The 26,848-nt window shown below is 54.3% G+C and overlaps 1 protein-coding gene across 27 annotated transcripts in view; it reads left to right on the top strand.

Annotated features, from left to right (window-relative positions):
• Positions 1-4,908: 4,908 nt before the first annotated feature.
• Positions 4,909-26,848, top strand: part of TCF3 (transcription factor 3) — an 81,617-nt gene continuing 59,677 nt past the window's right edge. For 9 of the 27 annotated variants that reach the window (XM_069790111.1, XM_069790088.1, XM_069790104.1 and 6 more), the window contains exons 1-3: positions 5,179-5,366; positions 7,892-7,993; positions 15,257-15,329. In XM_069790111.1, the coding sequence (XP_069646212.1) occupies positions 7,919-7,993; positions 15,257-15,329 (148 nt within the window). In that variant the 5' untranslated portion in view covers positions 5,179-5,366; positions 7,892-7,918. Of the gene's footprint in view, positions 5,056-5,174; positions 5,367-7,891; positions 7,994-15,256; positions 15,330-26,848 lie in introns of those variants that run through there. The other 18 variants (XM_069790102.1, XM_069790096.1, XM_069790100.1 and 15 more) reach the window with 11 other exon arrangements.

Raw genomic sequence — 26,848 nt, 5'->3', positions numbered from 1 at the left:
ACAGTGACTGGCCAGGGTGGGGGCTCAGAGACAGAACAACCTACCCCAAGAGCCACCTTTGGGCAAGTCTCCATCCATCTTGCTTCAGGTTTCAGCCTCTTCTTCTGCGCCAGCAGTCCTTTCTCTGCAGACAGCGATGGGTCCTGCACCTCCTCGGTGAGAAATTAAATGGCTTGGCTGGTTTTTGGCTCTGGGAACGAGGCCAGGACACAAAGCAGCCCCCCCAGCTCAGGCAGGTTTCTGCCGCGAGGTTTCCAACGCAGGGCTTTTTCAGGGCTCCCCTGTCCGTGGACGCTGGCGTGGGCTGGCACACCACTGCCATATCCCCAACAGCACCTACAAAGGTCTCCAAGGTTTTCACATGAACAGAGTTTGGCCCTGCTGGCATCAAACGGAGGGGAAACTGAGACACAGAGACTGCGGCCACAGGTAAACAGAAAGACCCGACCAGCGAAACTGCTCATCTTCCTGCGGAGATGATGGGTGGCTCTGCCAGCTGTCGGAGCTTGTGGCCCCTCTCTGCTGTCTTCTGCATTATTGCATGTAACAACCTGCCCAGGCCTCAGCAGCGAGGAGGAGGCGGCCACGCCAGGAGCTGCATGCCTGCGGCCGGCCGCCGCAATGGCTCCGCTTTGCAAGCGGGGAGCAACACCCAGGGCAGGGAGCTTGTTGCGGCCGGAGCTTAGAGCTGGCCGGATCCCCTGGACCTCAGTCAAGGGCTATAAAGGGATGGTGCTTCTCTGCAAAACTTTTAATGCAGGGAAATCCCCGGAGTGGGAAGCAGAAAAGCTGGCACTGTGCAGGCTGGTGAGGGCATCGCTACTCTGCCAGCGCCTCCGGCTTTTTGATATTTTACCCCTTTTTGTTTCTTCCAATGTGGTGCTGCAAACACGGCATTGCGTTGGGGGGAGGCAATGGATGAACCCGGGTTTGGCTCCAGTGGGATTTGTTTGATTGCTGCAGAACTATTAAGTCACCCACACTTTCCAGGGCTGTCGGCGCTCTGCCTCGTGTAACAGCCAGCGGGTACCGTGCTGCAGGGACCCAGGGCTGGAGCTCGGGGCCAGGGGATGGGAAGGGACCCTGGGAAGGGGACAGCGAGCAGCTCTGGAAGCAAAGTTGAGGGATGTCAGCTGTGTTATATGCAGCAACCAAGGGACACAGGAGTCGGTGGGACAACGGCAAACCCAGCGCAGGTAGAGCTGGAGGCTCTTTGCTGGGGGTCCGCACTGGATGTCTGGAGAGCAGCTGGGCTGCTCTGGCCCTGCCAGCTCCGCCAGGTTCACCACCGGCTTCCAGGGCTCCAAAGCCCTTCTCAAAGCTAGCAGCGCTTTTGCAACAACGGCCGCTGTTCCTCCAAAGAGGGAGCATTGGATGGATGGGCTCTTCCCCTTCCAGCAAGGCTCAGGAGCTGAGCCCCGGGGGATAACCTGCCCGTGGGGGAAGGTCTCTGTGCCCTTCTTCAGACGGTGCCTGGCCTGGAGCCTCCGCTATACAGTGATTTTTTTTCCCCTGGCATCACCAACTCTGAGTACTGCAAGAGTCATTGTGAAACTGTTTTATTTAAGCCACAGATCTTGGGTGTCGTAGGACTACGATGCAATCTCAGCTCTGTTGACTTATTTATTAGCTGTACGTTATTAGCCTAACAGTTGTGAAGCCGATGAAAACTGCTATCCCCATCCCGAAGGTTCAGAGGATGGAAACAAAGAGAACTCGAGATGTTGCCCACGCAACGCTGCTGTGTTTTATGCCATTACGCAGGGCCAAGGGGATGGGGTTGGCCTGTACCTCACATCACAAGGGGCTCAGGGAACGTCAAGGTTGCTCCTGAGCCTGCAGGCTCCAGTGTATCTCCAGGCTGGAATGTCACCGGAGCCCCTCTGGCGTCCTGGGTAGAGGTGTCTGCATGGCATCCCCCCGGTACCCCTTTGCGTATCCCCCCCCATCCCTTCCACTTCTTCCTGCCTTACACCAAAATAGCCCAAAGTAGGAAACTGAGGGGGCCGCACCATAAAGTGGAAGGGGGAACTTCTCAGCTTCAAGAAAAAACCATGATGCCGGAGGAGTTTTAAGCCTCCCCAGTTCCTCACAGGCAGGCCTGGGGACACGCTTCTTGCCACGATGCTGCCACCAGGAAGGAGAAGCCTTCAAAGGCAAATTCTATTTTCAACATATGCAAAGACACGCGGTGACCGAAACAGCTCGGAGCAGGAAAATCTCCCCACTGCTTTCACCCCGCACCGTCCCGGCACGGATGCCCGGGGAAAGCCGGCGAGGCTCACGCCAACTCCTGCCCGCCACGGCTCTCCATCACTTGGCTTTGCACAGCCACCAGCGGCAGGATAGCTAGGCTCTGATGTTTAATTACAATTGTTGACAGGGAAATTATGGCCACACACGCAAAATTAGAATATAATTGTGTTAGGGAAATGTTTCATCTTCTCCTTGTCATCCCCAAGAGTAGAAGGCAGAGGGGGAGTGGAGGAAGAGGGGTGATGCTGGTGGGAAGCACTGGCCCTGTGCCTCGCAGTGGGGGAGAGCAGCCAGGCACAGGGTGCTGTAGGGCGATAGCAGCCCAAGGGGCCATCGGGCACGGAGAAAATGCAGGAGAAAAAGGCGAATGGCCTCCTTTTACAGAGTGGGAACACACGAGGCACCGCTCCCCATCCTTTGGGAGCAGGGGGAGCGCGTAGCATGGGCAGGGGGAGTTGCGTCTCTGCCGTCCCGTTAGCCCAGCGCTTGGCCCCGCACCGATTCCCAAAAGCAGCTGCATGCGATGGCCAGCCCCACCCGTGCCCTGCACCCATTTCCACCCCGAGCCCAGGCGGCATTTCCCCCGGCCGGGCTCTTTGCCCAGGGCTGGCTGCCTGCAGGGAAGCGGCAGGGGCCAGGGGTGATGCTCAGTCCCCCATGCCGCGGGCAGGATGTGCCCAGGGCAGCCGAATCCCACCTCCCAGGGGAGTAGGCTCCTCTCGGAGGGGCACAGATGGCTGCCTGCGAGCATGGCGGCTGGCGGTTCCCCCTTGGCACGCCTCGGACCGCCACCACAACCGGCACCGCGCTGCCAGCCCCCCATCCTTGCCGAATCGGGGTGGGGGCCTTTCTCACCCCTGGAAGATCCATCCCTGATGACAGATGACGACTTTGGTCACTGACCCCGTTTAAATGCAGGCAGTTCTTTCTGCTTTAAAAAAAAAAAAAAAAAGGGCAAATGGCCCGAAGGTCCAGGTGACAGCTGGCCCAGGACCCCGGCTGCAGGAGGGGGTCAGGCAAAGTGAAAACGAAAGCAGCCTGCCTGACCAACAGTTTTAAAGCCAACTAGGCAGGGCAGGAGCAGCAGGCCTTTGCCAGGGAGAGCGCCCGCTCCAGGGCAGGCAGCAGCCCAGCTCCTCCTTGATCCGTCCGTCGGATGCCGGTGGGGACTCGATGAGATGAAATCAGCCCCTGCCTGCACCCGCAGCAGCCGCATGCTTCTGCCTCTGCTTCTGCACCTGCCTGAATCAGTTGAACCGGGGGCAAAGCGCCCGCTCTCCACCACAGCGTGACCCGGAACAGGGAAGCGGCGTCGGGTTGTGGAGAACCCTGGCTCCCCCAAACCCGGCTCCTTTCTCCCCAGCTGGCATTTTTCAAAAGCCACCGAACAAACGAGCGGCCCTCGTGGGGCGAGCAGCTCCCTGGGACACCAGGGAAAGATCCCGCTGACCGGCAGCCTCCCTCGCCCCCGGTGAACCAGGCGGACAGACACACGGACACGTTACACAAGGTGCCGGGGCTGGCCGGTCGGCACCTTTGATACAAAGCGCCCGCCGACCGGCTTCTAAGTGCCGTCACACAGCTGCAAAGTTAAACCGGGCGGGTAAACGGTCGGAAAGATGTAAAGATGGGGATATAAAATATGGACTTTACATCACAACGCCCACTGCGCTGCCGGGGACCGGCTGAGGCTGCTGGTGGGCCCGAGTGTGGGCAGCGTGGGCAGGCGTCACCAGCCGTGGGCCTCGAAGTGCTCCCCGGGTCACCTCATGGTGCTGGGCCCGGCCTGGAGGTGGTGGGGCTGCCCCGGCCCGGGGGTGGTGGGGCTGCCCCGGCCCCCCCAGCTCGGGCCTGCCCTGTGGTGGGGGACCCGACGTCCCCCGTGTTGAGGTGCCGCGGCCCCCTCCAGCCCCACGGGTGGGGCTGCCCCGGGCGAAGCTACCCCACGGTGGGGCACCTAGGCGGCGGCTGCTGCCGGGCGGGGGCTGCCTGGGTGTCGCCGGCCCCGCGGCGGGACCCCCACGCCCGGGTGGGCCCACGGCCCTGCCCGCCCGACCCCGGTGGGGGCCCCGTCGGCGAAGGGGGGGGGGGGGGGGAGGGCTGCGGGCGGCGACGTGAACCAGCGGCCGCCCCCGGCCTCCGCCGCGCCCCGCCCCTTGCGCTCGGTGGGCGGGGACGGGGACCAGGCGCACCCTGGTTGGCCGCGCCGCCTGCCACTCGGAGCGACGGGGCCCTCCCGTTGGACGGCGCCCCGCGGCCTTATCAGTCCATCTCCCGGAGCTCCCGCGTCGTCACGGCCCTCCCGCCCCGCCCCGCCCCGCCCCGCCCCGCCCCGCCCCTCGCCGCTCCGTACGCCCGTCCCCCTCCGCCAGGAAACATAGTTCCCCATTCGGTGGGGGGGGGGGCGGAGCGGAGGGCCCCCCCCCGCTCCGCCATCGGGACCCGTCCCGCCGTAACAGGTGCCGCCCCACTTCCCCCCCGGTAGCAGCACTTTTCCCCATCACCTGCTGCCTGTGCGGGCGGCGGAAGGATACCCGGAGGGGGGGGGGGCGGTGGCGTCCCGCCGCGCTGGGCGGGTGGGCGGAGCTTGAGGACGGGGGGCGGGGGGTGTGTGCGGGGGGTGTGTGCGGGGGGGGGGCGGTGAGGGCCGCCGCGTCTCGCCCCGCCGCCGCCGCCGCCGCGGGGGGACCATGCGGAGACAGCGGGGCCGGCGGGCGCAGCAACAGCAGCGGGAGGCGGAGCGGCCGCGGCGGCGGCAGCAGGAGCAGTAGCAACGTTAGGGGGCTCCGGGCCGTGAAGGTGGGGGGGGGGGGGGCGGTTTGGGGTTGGGGGGGTTGTGTGTAAGGGGGGGGGGGCGGGGGCGCGGGGCGGGCCGGGGCGCACGCGCCGCCCGGTGCGGGGCGATCGCGCCGCTTCGCTACATTGTATCCGCCGGCGGCGCGAGAACAATAGGCGCCGCCGCCGCCCGCCCGCCCCGCCGGCCCCTGGGCGCCGCGGCCGCCGCCGCCTCGCCTCGCCCCGCCGCTTCTCCGCACCCGCGGGACCCCTTCATGCGCTTCCCCCCTTCTCCCCCGCGCACGCACGGGGGGTGCGCGCCTGCCCCGGAACAGGTAAAAAAAATAATAAAAAAAATGATTATTTTAATAAACCGAAATAGGATAAAATATCAGACGCGCTCACCCGGTTGCTGGAGGTCCCCGTGAGCGGACCTGCTGCGGGACTCGGGGTGCCGGACACCCCCCTTCCCCCTTTTCCCTTCTCCTCCACCGGGGGCTGCCCCGGGCCGGTAGCGGCGGGACGGGACGGGGCTCGGCTCTATTGTCCCCGGTGCTGCCGGCAAAGTTTGCCGGGGCCGAGGGATAGGCGGCGGGGTTGGGGGGGTGGTCCCCGGTCCTGCTGCGAACTTCAGCCCGGCACGACCCCCCCCCCCCCCCCCGGGGGGGTTCCCTGTCCCCCTTCCCCGGTGGGGGCGCACGGCTCCGGCTCGGGGCCCTGCAAAAGTTGGGGGGACCTGAAGTGTGGGGGGGGGGGGGGAGTCGCTTCGGCCTCCCACCCCCGTGGCGTGGGGCTTGGTGGAGGGGGGGGGGGGGGCAGCCCGCTTCCACCCGCGGCAGGGAGGGGAACCCGTGGGGGCCCGCTCCGGCCTCCTCCCTCCGCTCCGGGCGGGGGCGGCCGGCAGTGACCCCCTCCCCACAGCACGGGGGGCAGTGACCCACTTCACCCCCCTCCCTGCAGTGTGTGTTGGGGCGAAGGGGGGGGGGTGTCCCGCTTCCCCCCCCCACCTCCTCCTCCTCCTCCTCCTCCCAGCGGGAGCCCGGGGCCTGGCGGGGGCTGAGCGAGGCCCGGCCCGCCGCCGCCTGTCCCGGAGCAGCCGGGTTTGTACAGGCCGCGCCGGGGTTTGAGGGAGCCGGAGCCTTTTGTCCGAGGGGAGAAAGGTGCCGGTACCGCCGGAGGAAACCCGAGCGGGACGGGGAGAAGGCGGAGAGGCGGGGGGGGGGGGGGGGGGGCGATGGTGGTGGGAGAGAGGCGGACATCTGCTGCGCGTTAGCCCGGCATCGGCGGGGCCCCCGCGCCCCCCGTTCCTGCCGGGTCAAGTTTTTACTCGGCCTTTGTGCTGCCGGGGCGGATAAAGGCCTTCCCGGGCCGGGGCAGGGCGCTGGCTTCCCGGGGGTTGGAGTTAAAAATAGGAAGGTGGTGGTAGTGGTGGTGGTGGGGGGGAGAATAAAAATAATAGCCCGGAATGAATTTGGGGTGGTGAGAGCGTATTGTTCAAGTTGTCTGTGATCTTGGCGAAGGCTGCAGGTCGCCTTGGGGGATGTGGGGTTTTGGGGGGGGGGGGGGGGCTGCTGAAGGGATGCAGCTCCCCACCACCACCTTTCCCCAGCAGCGAACCGGGGTCGTGGGGGTTTCTCCGGGGTCTAACGGGGACGAGGTCTCGTCTCCCTGAGCCCACCGGGGCGGGCAAGGCAGTGGGGCAGTAGATTGGTAAAGTTGCTTTAAAAATACTGACCAGATGCATTGATGACACTTAAAGAAAAGGCTTTTTAAAGACAAGAAAAAGGCAAAAAAAAAAAAAAAAATCCCCCGGCTGTTTTTTTTATAGTGGCGAAGGGTTTTTACGTGCTGGGCTGATTTCAGCGTTTTTTGTAAAACTTCATTGAAATGTGGTGGCTGTGCCGGCACAGCCTACAAACGCCTTGGATCGCATGGAGTTTTCTTCTTTTTTTTTTTTTTAACCTTATGATTAATGAGTTAAATTTATTGGCCAGCTGCCCCTTGTAACCATGAATGAGTTCCTAAAAAAAAAAAAAAAAAGCCCCCAAAACGGAATCTTTTATCTCATCCCAGGCCTCTCTGCCTCCCTCCCAAAGAAATATTTTTCTATCATAGTGAGCTAGCCAAAAAGATCAATCTCCCTTTAAACAAATAATCTGTAAAATTAGGAAGAATAATATTTACCTATCTTGCAAGGTTGCCTGGAGGGCTTTATTTTTGCAAAACCCTCCGAAAACAAAAATTCTTTTTCCAGTCCCTTTTGGGAGCGGAGAGGTTCAGTTCTCACCGGGTATGGCCTGGCTGGGCATCCCCAAATTCAGCCCCTGAAAAAGCAGCTGCAGGTGCTCGGCAACCCGAAGGAAAGGGGCGTAAGATCAGACCTTTTTTTTTCTTTTTTTTTTTTTAAACAAAACTAGGCAAGGACAAGAGAGCCTCCTGCGGGGAGCGAGTGTGGGGGAAGGAGAGGGGGCGAGCCGAGCCAGACAAGCGCCTGAGTGATAACTTGCCTGAACCCTTTGATAAATGAGTTGACTCTTTTTTTTTTTTCTTTTTTTTTTTTCCCCCCCCTTCATTCGCCACACGCCAGGAACAGAATTGGCCTGAACTAGTGGAATTGGCAGCAAAAAACTAACATACAAGTGTGTCTGGTCAATAGAGCGCTTGTTCCTGCCTCTGGGTGCTATGTGAGGACTCCGACTGTGCTCTCAGCGGAGGACTTGGATGCTGGAGACACGCAAAGGATTTTTCTTTTCTCACCCCTTTCTCTCTCGGTCTGTCTTTTTAAAATATTCATCAATGGGGTGGGTAGTTTGCTCTAGTCATTAAAATATCTCTTTCCCCTCCCCCTCGCTTTCTCTAGGACTGCCACTGTTGAGTCTGTGGGAGTATGAATCAGCAGCAGCAGAGAATGGCTGCAGTTGGGACAGACAAAGAGCTCAGTGACCTGCTGGACTTCAGTATGGTAAGCGAGCGCAGCCGGGGGGCTTTAAAGGCCCCGGGGCTTTGCTTGTGTGCAGTGTTTTGGAGCTGCAGAAGGGAGGAAATGTGAGCCTGTAAATTGGACATGATGGGTTTCAGATGTGCCGTGTTTGTGTGCATGCACATGTGCTGCAACTTGTTTATTTTCAAGTTAAAGCAAAGCCTCTGCCCCTCCTCTCCCCTCTTCCCCTCAAACGTATATTGTTTCCTTGCAGGGAGCACAGAGAGGTGGGTTGGGGTTTTTTTGGATGGGAAATTCTGGGGAAACGTAAGGGAGTTGTGTGTTCTCTGTTTAAATGCTCACCGCGAAATGGGCTGGGTGACTGTTTCTGAAGCCATGCAAAGATGTAACTTCAGTAGCTGAATAATCAGGCTTTTTTCCTCTCCCCAGATCCAGACTATTAAACTTTTGCTCCCACAGGTTATTTTGTCACAGTTTGAAATGTGTCCAAGCTCTCCAGTGCATTATTTTTGCAGGAGTTGGACACTTGTGTTCCCCATGCTCTGCTCTTCTGTATCCTGGAAACCTTTAGCTGCATTTAGGAGCTGTTTATTTTCAAAGAAACAGGACCTAAGAGTTCCCCCAGAAGGGTGTGCACAGCTCGGAGGGAGGAGAAGTCCCTTCTAGTCGTAGCAGAGTGAGGGTTAGTCCCCGGCACATCCGTCTGTGCTGCCGTCCAGGGTCGGCAATCTGCCACACAGCGTACGCTGTGCACTTGCTGCACCGGTGCTGGCTGTCATTGGCAGGTGACTTGTGGAGGGGAGAACTTGTGTTCAAAAGAAAATAACTTTCTGTTGGGTTCCTCTGTTGTGTGCTGCACCCTCATGGCATTTGGAGCGTGCGTCTTGCTTTTTAGATAAGCAAACGTGCTGCAAAGATAGAAGAAACAGCCCCATGAGGAGGACTAACCATGAGTGTTGCTGCTGTAGCTCTGGGCTGTCCTGGGTCACCCAGCCCACGGCCCCGCTGATTTTCCTGCCCCTTGGAGAACAAGGGAGTAAAGGCGGGGGGAAAAGCGGCGGCAGAACTAGGGGTACCCACTGTCCTGGTACCTCTTAACGCCTGTGAGAAGTGCTGAGACTGGGCTGCTTTTCTGCACCTGAGCACCGAGGGTTTAGCAATGGGAAATAAACCTTTTTGTACAGCTGGGGCTTGTACCTGTCCCGGCAGGGCTCCGCGCTTGGGAGGGGGCTGTCAGTGGTGGGGTCTCTCGGTCCCCCGAAGAGCAGTCCTGCTGCCGGAGGAGGGGCTCAGTTCTCCCAGTTTCGTGCTTGTGTTGGGAGGCTAGTTCCGTTAAATTACCAGCGATGTATTTTTACAGTAGTATGTTTTCCAGTTGGTAGGGGGACTGCAGCGATGGTATGTGTTTAAAAACAGGAATATGCTCAGGGCTTGCTGGGGAGCGGTGCATGGTTATTTGTCCCTCTCTCATCTCAGAGGTCCTGCGGGTTGGCAGGAGCCCTGGAGCTTTCCATCTCCTGCACTGGAGAGTGCCAGGTTTTGAACTGCTCCCTGGCCAGGGCTGCAGTGGCTCCCGCTTTGTTTTTCTCCCCCTTCAAAAAAAATCAAATCCCACTCACCATTTAGAGCTTTAAAAAAACCCTGAGACCTTATTTTCTAATTTAACGAACCATCCTCATTTGCATGCTCAGAGCTGTATTCCCTGGAGGGGTCCTGACCTGTTCCCTCTGTACATGAATGTTTCTGTCCTTGGAGATTATTCTACACCTAACGGCTGAATTTGGGTTCAATTCCAATGCTCTTGCGCTGGCATAAACCTGGGAACGACCAGAACTTGTTCTGTGTTCATGTAAGGCTCATGCGTTCAGCAGCGGAACTGGGGGTGGCTGCTTGCAGGATCAGGGCCTGCAAATGTCATTTGCCAGCAAATGATTCGAAGACGTTCCCTCCAGGATAAGTTGGCCGATGGGCTCCAACGCAGTCTGGATTTGAGCCAGATCGGTTTCACAAACCCTCATCTCTGCACACGCACACCCTTCTCCTGAGTTTGCATAAAGGGAATATTAACATCTCTCCTGAAGGATGAGTAGCTAAAATGGAAAGCTTCCTAGCTAGTAGACAGTCTTCAACCTGGCATCGCAAGCTTGTTGTGCACAGTGTGGGTCTGTCGAAGACGCTGCTCCATGGGCTGCTCTCCCTGTGTTGTTGGGATGCGGGCTTTTTGACCACCAAGCTTGCTCTTTCAAGTATATTTGTATTTTTCTTTGAATAAGCAGGAGTAGAGCGTTGGTTTGCTAATCCTCTCCAGGAGAGTAGATGGGAGGGAAGACTAGAGAGAGAGATTCAGAGCAGCTGCAAGCATTTGCTTCACATCAGTATTTTGGTTCCTTTTTCCTAGGGAAAATCTCTTCAACCCCAGTAGTCTGTGGTCCAGCTCTGCGCCATGTTTTGCTGCGCAGTGAGTGGATTTTCAGGTCCGGCCCTAACGGCGTTGCATAGTCAGACGTGAGTTCGTGGGGTCAGTAAGTGGCAGGGTTGTGTGAGATGCTATAAATTGGGCTTACAGTTCTGAAAAGAAAGACTCGTGCCTTCTTGAATAAATAAGTACATTGGGTAGTTATTGAGCTGCAAAGTGCTTGCCCAAAGCTTTGTGCCAATGTAATTTGCCAATAAGGGTGAAAATCAAAGGAATCTGTAACCTGCATATAAGTGAGCCAGAGCCAAACACCCAGCTATGTAGTCTGATCGCTGCTTTGGGGTGTGCACGGCAGCGTGCTTACCTCTACCTCTGAACAAATTGCCTTTTATAATTGCCCCAAAGTACAGGTAATTTGTAAGCTTTCTTTCACCACCGCTGCCTGGCAATAGTCCAGGACGGGCTTGCAAATCTGGAGGAGAGCTTTCGAGAAAGCATCCTGCCTATAGATTCGAGTTGCCGGCTTAACCTATTTATTAGGCTCGGGTTTTGGTGCGTTATCCTTTGGCCCGTGGTTGCCAGGCTTTGCAGCTTGGCCTGACGGGCACAGGCTGCACACGGCAGGAGCTGCCCTCGGTCTGCGCTGTCGGGAGATGCTCGGCCACGAGGACTCGCCGTCGTTATCCCGGGCGGCATCTCAGCTGTGTCATGCTGCCGGTGTTGGTGTGTTGTGGGAAGGTGCGGGCAGGTATCCCGGCTCGGCTGGGGTGCTTGGAGGGCAGGGACAGCCCATGGCACGGGGAAAGCTGGGATGGAACAGCCCGGGGGAGGCACGCAGACGGGGTTGGGGGCCTGTCCGTACCGCAGAGCGTGCCTGCCAAGCTAGATAGAGGCAGGCGGCTGCGTGCCAGCCTAGGTCTCTGGCAGAAGTGAAATGCTGTTAACAGCCATGATTATTAGCAGAGTATTAACCATATGCTGCGGGGATGCTAGTTGTCAGGGTGGGTTTCTAGCTCGATGAGACGTTGCAGGGTGGGCAGGGGCTTGAGCAGTCACATAGGACCTGCCGTCTGATTTCTCCGCGAGCAACTGCTCTCGTGGCGTGCCAGCCCTCGTGGCTCCAGCCGTCGAACTGGGGGTGAAAGCCAAACTGTTACCGGCAAGCAGGGCTCACGCAAGCTCCTTCTGCCCTCGCCGCTGCTGCTTCTGACGTGCTGGAGGATGCTGAAGCCGTGCCCTGCGCCCTGCTCCGGCCAAGGCGCAGCGCCTGTGTTTCCATGATAAAACTCTTGCTTTTGTTTAGAGTGAAGCAGTTGTAAAGTTTGACTTTACGCCACAGTGGACGTTTGGGGCTGTAGTCAGGAAGGTCTGTCTTAAATGAACATGTATAAAATATCCTGCTGGCAATGTTTATTGAGTCAAATTCCCTTTTCTCCCCAAATTAACAGCTGGATACATTCCACACTGCAAAATAGATTTCAGGTTTTGAGTTCAGGCCTGAGGTTGGTTCAGCCTGGAGTTCATAAGGTGGAAGAGCAGAGGAAGTGAAAACAGCTATTTAATTTGAAAACACTGATGCACTGGTAGAAGTACACAATAAACAAAATGCTGCTTGATATTGGTACTTGTGTCTGGCAAATTCCCTTTCTTGCTTACGAAGTTCGCTGTTGCAAGTGTGGGGTCTCTTAGCTATAACCTGCCTGGTGGCAGGTGCGGGGGTTTGGATCTTCCCGTGCGCTGGATTTGCATCTTTTAACCTGGGAGAACTGGAGGGAGGATAAATTCTTTGGGAGGGGTGGAGATTGAGCTGCGAGGGTACGCAGAAGTTGGTGTCAGCTGTCAGGGAGGCTGGAATCGGGCATGAGAAACCAAATACAGCGACTTAAGATGGGGGATTTTACATAACCGTTTAAATCTACATTATTCAAATCCAACAAAGGCCAAGTAATGACCCAATTACAGTTCCTCAGACGCTCATGCCTGGGTCCCTTCTCAATGCCTGGGTCCCTCTGGTACGTGCCAGCTCCGGTTCGTCTCCTCCCTCCCCCTCGTTTATTTTTAAAGCAGCATTTAAAAGCAGAAAGGAAATTCGCAGTGGGTGGGTGAACTTTGCCTGTGAGTGACATATGCCAGCGAAGGCAGCCGGCACTTCACGTATGACTTGCGCCAGGCTCCTCGAGGCAGCGTACCGGGTCGGCTTCAGCCCACACCACAGTGGAAAAACAAGCTGGCAGCAAGAAAAAAAAAAACCAAACCCAAAATGCTTCCTGGAGTTGGCAAGCGATAAGTGTGTTTGGAGCCTGTATTGAGGTGAGGGGTAACCCGGGGTTCCCCTTTCTCCGGCATCGCCCTGCTTTAGCATCTCCGCTCGCCTTGGTGTGCAGAGGGGTCTGCCAGTCCTTCATCCCTTGGGGAGGGCGAGCAGGAAGGTGTTGCATCAGTCTGGAGATATCTCTCTCGAAGCAGGCAGAGGCGGGCGAAGGGGAGAGGTGGGGAGGGCATCCCCCGGCGGGGCCGGGTGCGGGGGTGTGCTGGGGATTGCCAAGCGTGGCGGTGAGGGGGGGGGACCACCTCTTTTGCAGAAATAGAAAGCGCTCGTTGCACAATGGAACAAAGCTGTTCATTTTCTCCGCTTGTATTTGCTGCTCAGACCTTGGGTTTTTCAGCATCAGCAAGTATTAGGCAGAAATGCTCGTGAAAAAGAGCCAGCAGTGCTTTTTTTTTGGGGGGGGTGTGTTGTTGTTTGTTTGTTGGTTTTTGCTGCTGGGTACCATTATGTTCATACTTCCCATCCCCCCCTGCTCGCACATGCAGAACTGCCTCTTGCCACTTGGAAAGGGGGTTTCTAACCACTTCACTTAATCTTCTTCCCTACCTTAAGAGGAGGGAGTGAGTACAGGCTGGGTGGGATCAGCCATATAAATTACATTTTTAGTAATTTTGGAGATCTTTGGAGAAAACAACGCTGCCCTGCAAAGGCGGGGGGCGGGCAGGAAAAACCTGTAGCCTTACAGAGGAAGGTAGGCTGCAAGTCTTTGGTGTCGTCAGGGTTTGTTTTTATTTTCTAGCCTGACTTCCTGAGGAAACAAGGCGTATTCGATGGCTGGGCTGCTGGCCCACCCCAAGTGACTCTGGAGCCCACTCGGGGTGGGCAGCAGCATCCTGGGGGGTTGCAGCAGGAGCCCCCCCAGCGATGCATGTCCAGCGGCACACGTCCAGCGGCTCTCACTGCAAGGCTGCGTGTAGGAGGGTGAAGGGAGAGTGGGCTTACGGCTGGGGGCAAAGCCGTAGGAAGGCAGGTGTCTGCAGGCTGGCTGCTGGCGGGAGTGGTTGTCCACACGCGGGCTGCGTATTTAAACACTGTTTACACCTTTATTTAAATACATATATATAACATATACATGATGTGTGTGTGTGCATACATATATATGATCCCAAATTTGTATTCTTTTTTTGAATGGCAGTTGGTTTCTTAACTGCTCTCTTTGCATCTCTACCACATTTAACTGGGTTTTTTTTTGTTTTTTTTTTTTCTCCCCAGCATTTGTGAAAACAAAGCTGGGCAGACAGTTTTGTACAAAGGAATGTTTCTGACCACAGCCAGACATCAGCTATGTCAGGGCATGAAATGCTGCATTTCTGGAGGCTCTTGTGCCATTACATTGTTTAATCTTCAAAGCATTAAACTTTTGAGTTACTCAGACATTGCAAGGCTAAAAATAATAAAAATTCAAATGACTTGGTGGTGAAAGTATCTTGAGTAGTAAAAGGATATTAAAATGTTAATTCACTAAGCGTTTTCCCACCAGTTGTTTTATTGGCTGGAGCTCCATTTGTGTGGAGAAGAATTAGTTTTCTTTTCTGCTGCACGCAGGTGCATATAAATTTTTAAATAACAGCTTCTGAAACCCTCCCAACTTATATTAAAAATATTTATACAGGTTAGCTGACGAGGTATGCAGTATTTTTGAGGGAGCTCCCTGGCAGGAGAAGATTAGTTGTGACACTGAAGCTGCAGCAGCATAGCAAACGAGTAGCCAGAAGGACTGATACTGTAAAATACGTTAATCTTCCTAATTGTAAGTTAAATACCTTTGCCCTTGGCGCAGCTTCTCCCACTGGACCCCAGGGCCTTGTTAGGTCACGGTGCCGCTGGAGCCCCCGAAGCACCAGGGGTGGGAGCTGCTCCTCGAGGCTGGAGGGTTCTTCCCTCTGAGAGCTGGCGTGAGGCTTCCTGCGTCGAGGTCGAGCATCGCCGGAGCGTGTGGCTTAGTCATCTCTGCCCGTGCCAGCTGGAGCCCGCGGGCAGCCCGCGTCCTCCCCAGGCACTGCACGTTGCCGGAGACAGGCCTGGGAGCGCGGGAGATGCTGGATGAGACCTGGACCACTGTGGGTGCTGGGGTGTTGAGGGATAATATGAGGTTTGCCGGGTGCTGTTGTTTTCCTGCTAGCTTTTCATGAATGGAGTCGGCCTTTCTCCCATGGCCCCATGGGCACCCTCTAGCCTGGGCCTTGGTGAATAAGTTAGGGAAGAAACAGTTGGTTTTGACCACAGCAGTGATGCTTCTTGGATGGTTTTCAGTTGCACCTAAGGAACCAGACACGCTGTGTACACAGGAGAAGTTTATGCACGTAGGAATGTGTGTGTATATTAGCACACAGCTGCGCTGCTCTCCTGTCCCTCGTGCAGCTGATCTATGTAGCAGGGACACAAGGAGAGGAAAGTTTTTTACATCAATAAAGTGCTTCTCTTCCCCCTCTGCTCCCCCCCGCCTGCCCAATCTGACCCCCTTTGCAGCAGCACAGTAAAACTAACATACTGAAATCTCTTTTCTCTTCCCTCCTCTCTCATCTTCTTGTTTTTCTAGATGTTTCCCCTGCCAGTGGCTAATGGAAAAAACAGACCCACGACCCTAGCGAGCACTCAGTTTGGAGGATCAGGTACTGTCATCTTACTTTTTTTTTTTTTCTTAACACCGTAATGTTTCTTGCAATAAATTTGTGTTTGCTTCCAGAGACCCAAAAGGAGGGGTTTCTGTAGTTTTGTGTTATATATTTTTCTGGTAGTGGTCTGCTACTGTTTCTCCGGATGATTTTCTTGTTGCTCCACGTGTCTCCGGGTAGGCAAAGCTGCTCTTGCCAATCTGTGTCCAATTAAGAAGTCACTACCTGAGCTGAAGGTTGTTGTCTCGCCACTCCTATTGAAGCAGCCCGAGAGCAGACAGTCAATGCTCTTCGCTTAAGCTGCTTAGACAAACGCGTGTCTGCAAACGTACACCTTGGAAGACTTTTGCTGTACGTCACTGAGAAGACACGGTGGTGGTGGTTAATTCCTGGGGCTCAGCTGCCCAGAGGGAGACTCTGGTGCAGCGTGGGCGTCTGCTCCATTCAGCCTCTCCAGCAGCTCCCTGCTGTTGGGTGGGATCTCAGCATTCCCAAAGGGACCTTTGCAAAGCCCTCCTGGCCTGATGCCTCCAGGCAGCACGGCCGCCCCGGGGAGGTGGGCAGCAAGGGTGGCTGGAGCCGTTTCACCAGCCTCCGAGCTGGACCCCGCTGCGGTTCTGGGGTGCTGTCAAGCAGTGCCTCGCCTGTCCTGCCTTGCCGCAGTGCCCCCGAAGCCAGCAGCTGGCCCCGCTCCCCAGAAGTGCTGAGCGGCTGCATCTCTGCCGGCCGGGATGCCAAGGAGAGGCCAGGGGTGCCAACATCAAAGGGCTTTGGGAGCAGGGCGTCTGCAGGGAGGAGCGGGCTGGCGATCCGTCTGCGATAGGAGACTCTCTGAAGGGTGCATAGCTTTAGATGTCTGATTGGGAAACATGGCGCTGGTTAATTTGAGGCTGAAGTGGAGAATTTCTCGTCCGGGCGGACGGCGCGGTGCTGTGCCAGGCTTTTGATGCCTGGGGAAGCCGCTCTGTGCAGGGCTCGCTGTGGCCCCTGGCATGCAGGAAGTTCGGTTAATTTGCCCTTCTTGCTGAAACACGCTGACGCTTTGTGGATGGTTAAAATTTGACCTTCTGTACCCTGGGCCGACTCGAGCTGTCCAGGGAAACTCCTGGCCACGTGGAATGGCCGTACCCCGACACCAGGAGGCATCCTGGAGAACGGGGTGGGATTTCTGGATAGCAGCTTTGATGCCACAGCGTGCTGTGGGGCAGCTCTTGGGGAAACCTGCAGAAGCGGGACGGGAGGGGTGTACTCTGCCCTGCCCTGCTTGGCCAGGGAAATTTGATGCTTTCAGATCAGGCTGTTTAGCTGCATGTCAAGATGGTTTTGAGCAAACATTTTTACAGGGAGGGAAGCTGTTGAGTGGGTGCTGGAGGAAATTCGAGGGGAGAAAACTCTCGGGTTAACCCAGATGGAAGCTGATCTCTCCAGTGAGTGTTCGTGTGTGTGACTTCTGCTGTTAAAATAATCCACAAAAGACGCGCTACACGCTAGTGAGAGAATAGTAATGGAGCAGCTCGCATTAATTCGTTTCCTGCTCGGAGGCTGGCTTGGCTGCCGGGTTTATAGTGCTGGCCAGCGAGGAGAGGCTGCGAGCAGGGCTCTGAGGTACAGCCCGCGCAGCAACTGGACCCCCCTCCGCTTGGCTGTGCAGCAGCCGAAACACAAAATCTTTTATTCCCCCCCCACCTTCTCTTCTTTCGGGTGAGTGAAAGGTAATGGTGACACCACCCTTCCTCTGGGCTGCTGCTTTTTGTATCTGGCTGTGAGCAGTTCATAAAAACAGAGGACTGGTGTTATACAACTGCACTGAAGGCAGTTGCACAATCGCTGCTGTCCCTGTTTCAGGGCTCTGTGGCAGCTCTTTTGTCCTGCCCTGGGCATCCTGGGTTTGAAATGCAGCTCGGGGCTTGGTTTAGGGGAAGCCTTTTGCTCTGGCAGCAGAGTTATCCCTTGGCCAGTCATCCTTGGCCTCACCTTTGGAGAGCAGGGGACATGTTTCATTTGCGTGTCGGCTTTGTGACTTTGGTGTGGTCCTGAATGTTTGATGATCGATTTTTGCTGGTGGGGTGAATAACCACAGTAAGACATTAATGAGATGTGCCATGCAGAGGGGTGCACTGCGTCTGTTGGAAGAATCCAAGGTGTCTCAACTAGGTCCTAGATAGTGGCGAGTGGTTGTTTTCGTAGTTTGTTGATGTTGGTTTAGCTTAATTCACTAATTGACAGCAAGGTACAATCAGATACTAGTTCATCCCCAAAGGCATAGCCAGCCATCCGGCTCAAAATTTGATTTGAAGTCAAATCATCACCAAACCTGATGTGGTCAGAAGGTGAAGAGCAGATGGTCCTTGGATTTAGGGACCTGGACTTGCTGAGGGAGCAGAGCGCCTTGCAGCCACGCCGTAATCTGGACCTGGAGATTAGCTCCCTAAATCTTCTTGCCTTGCAGGAAGGCCTAGGCTTCATCTTTAATGTGCCTCGTGTTTTTCAAACACTCCCGTTTAATCAGTATCCTGTACCCTTGATAAAGATAGCGCAGCGTTTCCCCTCCGCTGCTGTCCCTCTGCCTGGAAAGGAGAAGCAAACGCTGATTCGCTTAAGTCTTAGCTTGCCAGTGTGCACCATAGTGCCAGTATCTCATTATTTGGGGTTATTGTAGTAACCGCAAGATAATAAACTGATGCTGTCTTATGTGCCAGAAAAATTGGTGTTTCATGCTTCTGCCCACCCTTGGACATGTGAATTTATGGCCTCCCACTTTTCATCTCTCTCCTCCTTGGGGAAATCCTGGGGCAATATGTAGCTTTTATTTTTTTCCCCTTGGAGGAGCTATTAACTCAAGGCTCTTTCCTCCCCAGAGGAACTTAGGAGTGAGGGGAGCAAGGCAGTGACTGATGACTCCCGGCCAAAATGCCCCACTTGCTTCCAAAGTCCAGCTGGTAAATGAGGTAGTGCATTCATTTGAAACAGTGCTACTAGAAAATCACAGTGATAACATTGCCCCAAATTCAAATCCTTTTCAAATCCCAATTAATAATTGCCCCGGCCAAGCTGCCGGCGCTCGTGCAGGTGGCCCCTTCTTGAGGGCAAACCCATTTCCCTCTCTCAGGCCAGGAAAATTCAAAGTGTTATTGCAAGCCCTCCAGCTTTGAGATCCTTTTTTTTTTTTTTTTTTTTATATTTGTCTCCTGGTTTTATTTTAAGCTCTGCCGCTGTTTCCCTCATTTCTGTCCTTAAATGCACCAGGGAGGAACTGGTTTAGCTACCCTGCCGCATGGACAATTCAGCACCTCCGCTTTGCATTTTCTTGGCAAGGCGAAACCCAACAATTGCCACTAGGATGGAGCTTACGTCATGCAGACTGTGTCTGCAGCATTTATAGCTCATATAGGTCACCGCAGGGAAGTTGGTCTTCCTGGGGCTTTGAGCTGCAACTAGTGTTTTCCAGCGTAAGCCGTGTCATTTGCTGCTGGTATTTTATTTTAGCCGGGACGCTCAGTGTATGCCTATTGTCCTGGCCCTAGAAGGCTGCGGTTTCATCGTCCTCTCGCCAAACTGTTTGTTTATTCTTTGCAGTAGCAAAACATTTAAAACCGTGTCCTCTGTCCCCCCCCCATGTCATAGTTCATAAATGACTAATCTGATCAGAAACGAGCTCCCTCCCAGTGCGCTTAATTAAACTGTGCCTCTAGCAGGAAACCACTCGTGCTAAATTTCACATGGAAATAACCATTTTTAATTGACATTAAGACAGGAGTGGCGGGAGGCAAAGAAGTTTCATTGTCTCTTCCCAGCCCGGGCCGTGGTGTTGCCGCCGCAGCATGGGGCTGCGCCGGGGCTGTTGCCTCGTGGCTACTGGGTTTTCGGCAGGGTCAGTGCATGCCAGCTGCGCCTTTGCTTCAGCAAATGAGTTGGGGCTCTGCGGAGCAGGGACATAAAACCGAGGCAAATGGTTGTGCGAGGTAAGGCATCTCCCGGAGCAGCGCTTTGCATCCGTGGTTAATACGGAGAGTATGCAGCCATCTCCCCTTCACGTCGGAAATGGTGCGCGATGCCAGGTTTGTGTCCTATTGAAACAGGAGCCCAGGCGGTCTCCTGCTGACAGATGATTCTGCTCACAACAAATAAAAGCTCTGCTAAAAAAACAGCTTTTTTTTTTTTTTTTCCCCCCCTGTACCTTTTGAGTAAGTGAATTCACCATTAAATGTCTTTTCCTTCTTGCTTTGTGCTGAAGGGAGCTCTCTTGCTTGGGATCTCTTAGGTGGGTTTGGAAGGGAGAGTCCCCTCCTGGTCTGTGCTGTGATTTCCACCCCCAAAATTTGTTCGGTGCTTTTTTGCTGGTGAGATGGTGAGATGAGGCTCATTGTTGAGGGAATTGCTTTGATCGGGGCAAGTTCATAAAATACATTTGAAGCTGGCTAACCAGGGAGTTTTTCAAAGAGTTACAAGCTGGTGCATGCAACAAATTTTAAGTTATAGTCTACTGAACAAAGTAAATGCATTCTCCCTGGAGGTAGGTGAGTCTGTATCCCCTTTGAAAGCCTGCTTTAAACAACGTTCAAACTTGGATACCTGTGGCAACAGCACTGAAAGTAATAAATTCTATGAAAGATGAGGTTGTCTCTTTAATTGGTGCTATGGGTGAGCTGTTTGAAGATTTAATTATTTTGTGTGTGCACGCAGCCCTGTATTAGGAAGCTCCGAGGTGGGGAGGGGAGGGTCTGGTGCACCGGCTGGGAGCGCGGTGCCTGCCCCGGCAGCTCTGCGAACACAGGAGCGGTGCTGGGCTCCGCTTCGCTTGCGGAGTGGCCGGCTGGGTAGCGTGCAGTAAAAGCACCTAAGTTAGAGAGTTGCGAAGAGCTAAGCGCGGCGTTTCTGTTGCCGTGCTGTCAGCAATTGAGTTTCAGGCTGCAGAAACGCATTTGCAACTATTTACCATAGTGAGGAAAGCAGGAGCTTTTATTAGTAAGGATGTATCACGTTTTCCTACTAACTGCCTCTAGTTCCCACATGTTTTGCTTATGCTGAAGTGGGAGTGATGGGCTTTGCTTGCTATTTTGATAGATGATGAAAGGCAGACATGAGGTGCGCAATATGTGACTTGATATTTAAAACTGGCACTTTCCATTAAAGTACGTACTTCAGGCTGCTTGTTTATGTTGCGGTTGTGTGCGTGCCCATACAGCAGGCTTGCAAAACTGTCACTAAACACAAAGCCACCACAACAAAAAAGTCAAAGCAGGAATATTTACTTGCCTGCCTATTGGCGTGACTGTTTCTTTCAAAGTCAAAATTACTTTTTAGCCGTTATCAAAGGGGAGAAAAAAGCCTCGCCATGGACAAGTCAAGCTTGCGAAGCTGTGAAGTCTTGTTAGCCTGGAATGAGACAATCCCTGCAGCCCTCCGCTGCTCTCCACACCCCTGGAGCATTTCCATTCCTGCTGCCGGCAGAGCCTGCTCCCGGGGTGTAGGAGGATGCTGCCGGCATGCTGAGGGTATTGCAGGGAAACACCCAGGGTACTGCAGTCCCAACCTTTCCAGTAACAAAGCCCGGAGGACTTTTCAGTGAAGTTCGTCTCCCACGTGCTAGTCAGGTGCGTTAAACAGCTTTCTGCTTTGTTTTTGTCTCTGCCTTTGGGAAGCTCCAGTTCTCCTTCCTCTCCCCTTTCTGCTCCCTGTTTTTCCTGTGGGGTGGGTCCCGTTAACCAGGATACAGAAAGCAGGATTTGGAAGAAAAGGCTTGGAGGGCCTGAGGGCTGGGGGCAGGGAGCGAGGTTCGCCAGGAAATAGCAAGCGTGGGGGAACAAATGGCAGGGGAAGATCTTCACGCCTGTCTCCCTTAATCCAGCGTCACACCCCGGTTGCATCTCTGATCCTCCTGTCCTGGGGTGTGTGTTCCTGCTCCTAGGGCTTCCCCACCTGGGCAGCTGTTTCTTCTGCATCTTTCTTTGCAGTGAGATTGAAACAGGAAGGCCTTCCCCTCTCTTTCTCTCCCCACTCCTGCCCCTTCAAATATTTTTTTTTTTTTCCCTCAAATTTTCAGGCAAGGCTGACAGCGAGGGTGTCCTGCCAAAGGCACAGCCGGTTTCTAACAGACACGCAAGGAGCGAGCCTGGGTAGAGCAGGAAAAGGGTGACCGTGCTGTTGGGGCAGTGGGGATGCTCTGACAGCAGCTCAGTGCTTCTTCAGCAGTTGGGGAGAGGCAAATATAACCCAGTGCCTGTATTGGTGTGTGTTTACCTTCAGGGGGTGAAATGGTGCACACTTTCAGGGGAGGGTATTTTTTGTTACTTTTTTTCTTCTCCCACCCCGGGGAAGAGTCCTCCTAGATAGATTTGAAATTTTGAACTAGGAAAGAACACAGAGAATGTCGGGGGTGCCAGAGAGCCGAAGCTGTACTGAGATAAGTGACAGCTTTTGTTTAGAAACTGCAAATTTGACACAGACCTTGTTTAAGCACACAGTTTTAACTGCCAGAAGAGCTAAAGCAGTGCAGCTATCTCCTGCCGGCAGAGCTTTTTTCTTCCCTAGATGAGGCAATTCAGTACTAGTGTAACTGTACCTGCTTGAGGGGTTATGACGAGATGAGTGTATCTTATGTAAAAATCACGTGCCTTGCCTGGATTAAAGCTGATGTGAAGCTGGGCTGCGAGTGAACCTTCTGTGTTTCAAAAAGAACATGTACAAGCTCAAGCACCTGCTTTTCTTTTAATAAGAGGAGCTGGTTGCGCATTAATTGCATGGCTAATGTCATTGCCTTGTTCGTACTGCTGTCTTCTTAATCGCAAGGGCCAGGGTCTCATTACAAATGATCTGGAGGGCAGCATGCTTGGGGTTTGGTGCTGGGATGCAGCAGCTCTGCCTCAGCCCACCTCAAATTCTGCTCACACAGGACTGCCCGAGCGGCACGTGTTGGTGCGGGGCTGAGCCTTTGGCTCAGCATCCCAGCTCGAGGCCTTGCATGCTTCTTGTGCCCTTTCCAAAGGGGAGAGATGGCTTTGGAAGGGGCCCAGCAGGTCTGGCAAGCGTTTCTGCTGGACCTCGCTGCCACTAATTTCAAATTCTGCATGCTCTGTAGGGTGCCCTACTCCAGCACGTGTCCCACGTGTGACCAGTTACTCTGCCTATTGCATCTCCATTGTTAATGTTTATGTGCAGTGAAACTCAAATTGGAATTTTTTTTTTTTTTTTTTTAGTTTGAGACAGCAAGTGGGTGTCTTTAAGGGGCTGGATTTAATGCATAGTGCTATTTTGTCACTCTGGATGGCCTCATCTCTAATCTGGCACTACATTCTCCAGTGTTAACATGGCTGAAGGATGCTATAAATGCATCTTCTTTGCTCACTAGTGCCCAAAATCACTGGTAAAGGTGATATTTCGATGCTTTTCTAACACAAGAGCGGACTCTAAACCCAACCGGGTAATGACGTTATTCACAAGTGACATTTTCACAAGTAGGAAGATGATGGTGATCTACCACTTTAGCTGGAAGAAGGCAACGTTAACACAAGCCTCCCTGCGGCCACCAGAGTGAAGTCATGAGTATCTCTGTTTCTTGAACGCTTTAAGCCATGGACCCAAGAGCGTGGAGTCCATGACCATCAACTAGGGGCAGGTGAAGCCCTCCGGAACCACCACGTCCCCTCATAGACGAGGCTGATGTGAGATGATTTTCTCAACTGGGCTGATGTGCCTCTTGGCAGCAACACGGCATGATTAGCTAACTGCGGGAGTGGAGGTGATCTGCCTGCATCAGCTGGAAACCTGCCCCGGGAGCAGCGTGAGCCAGACTGTGCCTGAAAAACACACTGCGCTCCTGGGAGCGGGTTTGGTACCTTTTCCCTGCAGTGCAGGGATTGCGGTGCAGGTAAACCCCAGGTCGCTGATTACTGGCTGTTGTTTCTCTTTTGTCTTGGCGTTTGCTCCCCAGCAAAGCTCCTTGCTGCTTCTGCTCAGCCTGTTTTACCTGCTCCGGGCGCAGGAGCGGAGGGGTTCGCCTGCCCACGTGCTGGCGGCTGCCCAGCGCCCGCTCCGTCGCGTGGAGGGCTGCCGAGTGGTGGGCCAGTGGTGGATGTGTGGCCGATGCAGCTGTCTCAGTTATGCCAAAAAGTTTGCCCACATCTGCCTCTCGAATTCCCAGCCGCGTGGGTTGGGATTATCCTGCCCTCTCCCAGCGCCTCCAAATAGCTGAGAAATCCTGGGAGCACGGCAAGGGGGTGGCAGCCCGCGGGCTCTGAGGAGGAGCACCGGCTCGCCCGCCTGTCCCTGCATGGCAAGGACGAGGGACCTGGGCAGCATCGGGACTGGGTGCCGGGGTTTCCCTGGCACATCCCCAGGCCGCCAGCCCAGCTGGATACGTGCAGTTGCCTGAACCTGATCATCTTGGGAGGTGAGGATGGGCAGTGACCCGCTTGGTGTCATGCTTTCCAGCTAGCAGGCAGTTTGGAGGGTGCAAAAAACCCTATGAGGATGTGCTGGCCTGAGTGCAGGCACCTGTTGGTGACTGGTGCTGTTGGGGAAGGGATTGCATTTTAAGAAATCGGGGCTTTTCCAGAGGGTGGTTGCAGACAGCCTGTCGTCAGTCAGTTGGTGCCTGTGCCTCTTCTGGACCTCTGGGTGGAATCAAGCCGGCGCAGAGAGCGTCTCGCTGCACGCTTTAGAGGCCCTTCTGCCAAAAGGTTCCCAAATACTTTGCAAGTCTTGATTAGTGCATTAGCTTAAACAAATTGAGTTATATGTGCCACGGAGGGAAGAAAGGTACTGTGCTCCTTCAGTGTTGACTTAAAGTTTAATTAATTTTCTTGTCAAATGAGGCATGAAATACAGTGTGAAATATATTGTGGTGCTGAATCTGTAATTGTACGGGGGACCGGGAGCACAGCGAGCACTGAGGATAGGAGATCACCTGAGGCAAGCCGGGGCACAGAGCTCTCGTGGCACCGAAACGTGTGCATCTGGCAGCGGCGGTGCAGCCAGGCTTTCAGCCGGCAGCAGCGAGCCGATTCGGGGGGACGCGTGCCCCAGCAGTGCTCCCCGGGGCAGTTAGGACCGGGTCAACCTCCCCACCCAAAGTGGGAAACATCAGAAGAGGAAAAAGCTGAACTGTGAGTGAAGATTTCTTGATTCAGCTTTTGAGAATTTTTGTAGCGGATGTTTTGATGCTCTTCTTGCTGCCGTGATTAATGTTTCTGGAGGGAGGATGTCTTCACAGCGCCTTACTCCCCCACTAGAGGAGGGAAAGAGGCAGTCCAGGACATCTGCCCCCCCCTTTTTTTTTATCTTGAATATTTCAATTAACTCTCCAGGTAGCCCAGCTCCAAAGCCAGCAGGGAGAAAAAATTTAAAAATACTGTCCATCTGCCTGTTAACCCTGAGAAGCACATCCCTACCTCCAAAGTGACCTAAGGCACTGTCTCCCTCTAAATTTAGCTGGAGATTGTGTCATCAGCAAGAGGGAGGTGAAGTAATGTGACATAAGCTTTTTCTAGCAGGGGAGTCTTCATGGTTAGACAGCGACCAAAAATAAATAAATGGGCTTCGTTTCAGAGCATGTGGGGATGAGGCTGGGAGGAACGGCAGCCTCCAGCACCCCGGTATGTGTGTGGGGGTGGGTTTTTTCATACCAAGCGGGGCAAAGGAGAGTCATCTACAAAACCTTGGCCCATCCTAAATGGGAAGAACCTTCCAGGAAAGTGGATTACGCTCCTCGTGTCCTGTCTGCAGAGTGCTGGGGACTGCCAGCAAGCCATGGGGTCTCCTTTGGCAGCAGCACTCGCCTCTCCTGGGAACCGGTGGGCAGCAGGTTTGGTGGTGGCTGCCCGGAGCTCACTGGCCACCACTCGAGGCAGAGCTGTTTCTCTCTTTCTCAAAGAGTTTTGAAGCTGCTTCTGCCCATCTTTCATCCCTGGCCCCTGGGGATGAGGAATTGGTGAGGTTCTTCCCCCTCCAGAAGCCCTCCTGGGTCTCCGTCATGGTGCTCTTTGGTCGCAGATGTGGTGGCATCCAGGAGTGCCCCAGGGGACAACCCGTCGTGGTCCTGACCTGGAAGAAGACCCAGCCAAACTCCTGCAGGACAAGCCTTGGAGGACACTGGTGTTGCCCATCACCTCTCTTACCTTTCTGCCTTGTCCTGCACAACCAGGGGGGACAGCTGGCTTGGCTGTGACAAGTGACGAAACCTGTCCTTGTGGTGGTGAGTGTGTGACCACTGCTTGGAGAGCGGGGAGGTCCTGGGCCCCTTCTGCTTTCTGGGAACTTTTTTTTTTTTTTCCTCCTTTAAAGTGAGGTGGTCTCTTTTCCAAAGGCTTCTTAATGCCCCGTTAACATTGTTATACAAAACAGCAGTATGCCATTTAATTAGGAAAAATACGTACTAACCTCTACCATATGTTGCTCTTCTCCTCGTATTTGCATTTGAAAGTCCAGCTGAATTTCAATGTGAAACTGGATTTTATCCAAATGATGAATGGCCCGAGAGGCTGTGGGAAGGTGGATGTGCCTCCCTCTTGCATGTGGGTTTTTTTTTTTTCCTTTTTAAACTAAAAATTTTAAAGCAAGGTTCCTTTATTTCTTGTACCATGGTTCAGACTGTTCACACCTTTCCTCTAAAACCTGAAGTGAACTTGTCTGGTTGGGTGGTCATTCCTGCGTCCTCCAAAGTACGGAGGCTCCAGTCCCCTGAAGGAGAGGGATTAGATTTACTCTTAAGCAACACGTTTTCAGTGGCAGCTCCGCTTGTGGCCAAGGAGATGAGCCTGCTGCCGAGCCCCTCCACGCTTCTGGGTTTCAGCCGCGGCTGCTCCGTCCTTGTAGGATTGTAATCTCCTTTGCTGACTTAAAAAAAGACATCGGTATCAACAGGCGCCTTTTCTTTCAAAAGGCAAGTCAACAGCCTGGCCATGCAGGCTTCGAGTCGCCTTTGCCTCCGCGGCAGGAGCGTGGTGAGGGTTATTCACTCTGTTTTTCCCAGCCTGCCTTCGGATGGGGTTCATCCATATATGCCTCAGCTTGTCTCCTGGCACGCAGGACTTTGCCAAAAGTGCACCAGCCACAGCTTCCTAGCTGGGGACTGAAGCTTTTTGGCTTTTTATTTTTAGTTTGTCGGAGTGGTGGCAGCTCCAGGCCCCTTCCCAGACGGGGCCATGGTTTCTCTGTGGCCGTTGCTTCTCCGGCAGCGTTCCCCGGCCACCATAAAACAGGAGTGGTGGCATCTCGCTGCTGCTCGGACTCCTGGAAGAAGAGCTGGTTTAGGAGCCCTGTGGTGGCTGGGTCCATGGCAGCACATCCCCACAGTCTCTTAGAGCTGCCTAGATTTTCCGCTTGGCTGGAGGCTGGATTTTTCTGCTCACCTGAGGTATGTTTAAACTTAGTTAAGCTCTGTAACAAGCTCAGCATTATGTTGCCGAGCTGGGTGTGCTCACGCAGCTCTTAGTGACCTTTTACCTCACCTACCTGGCAAAAAAAGCCCTTAAAAATCACTTCATATCCTGATTATTTCACATCCTCTGCCTCTGCGA

Source organism: Haliaeetus albicilla, chromosome 8 (genome assembly GCF_947461875.1).
Source record: "Haliaeetus albicilla chromosome 8, bHalAlb1.1, whole genome shotgun sequence".
NCBI lineage: Eukaryota > Metazoa > Chordata > Aves > Accipitriformes > Accipitridae > Haliaeetus > Haliaeetus albicilla.
The sequence above is the reverse complement of the archived record's forward strand: the minus strand, read 5'-3'. Positions and strand labels throughout refer to the sequence as shown.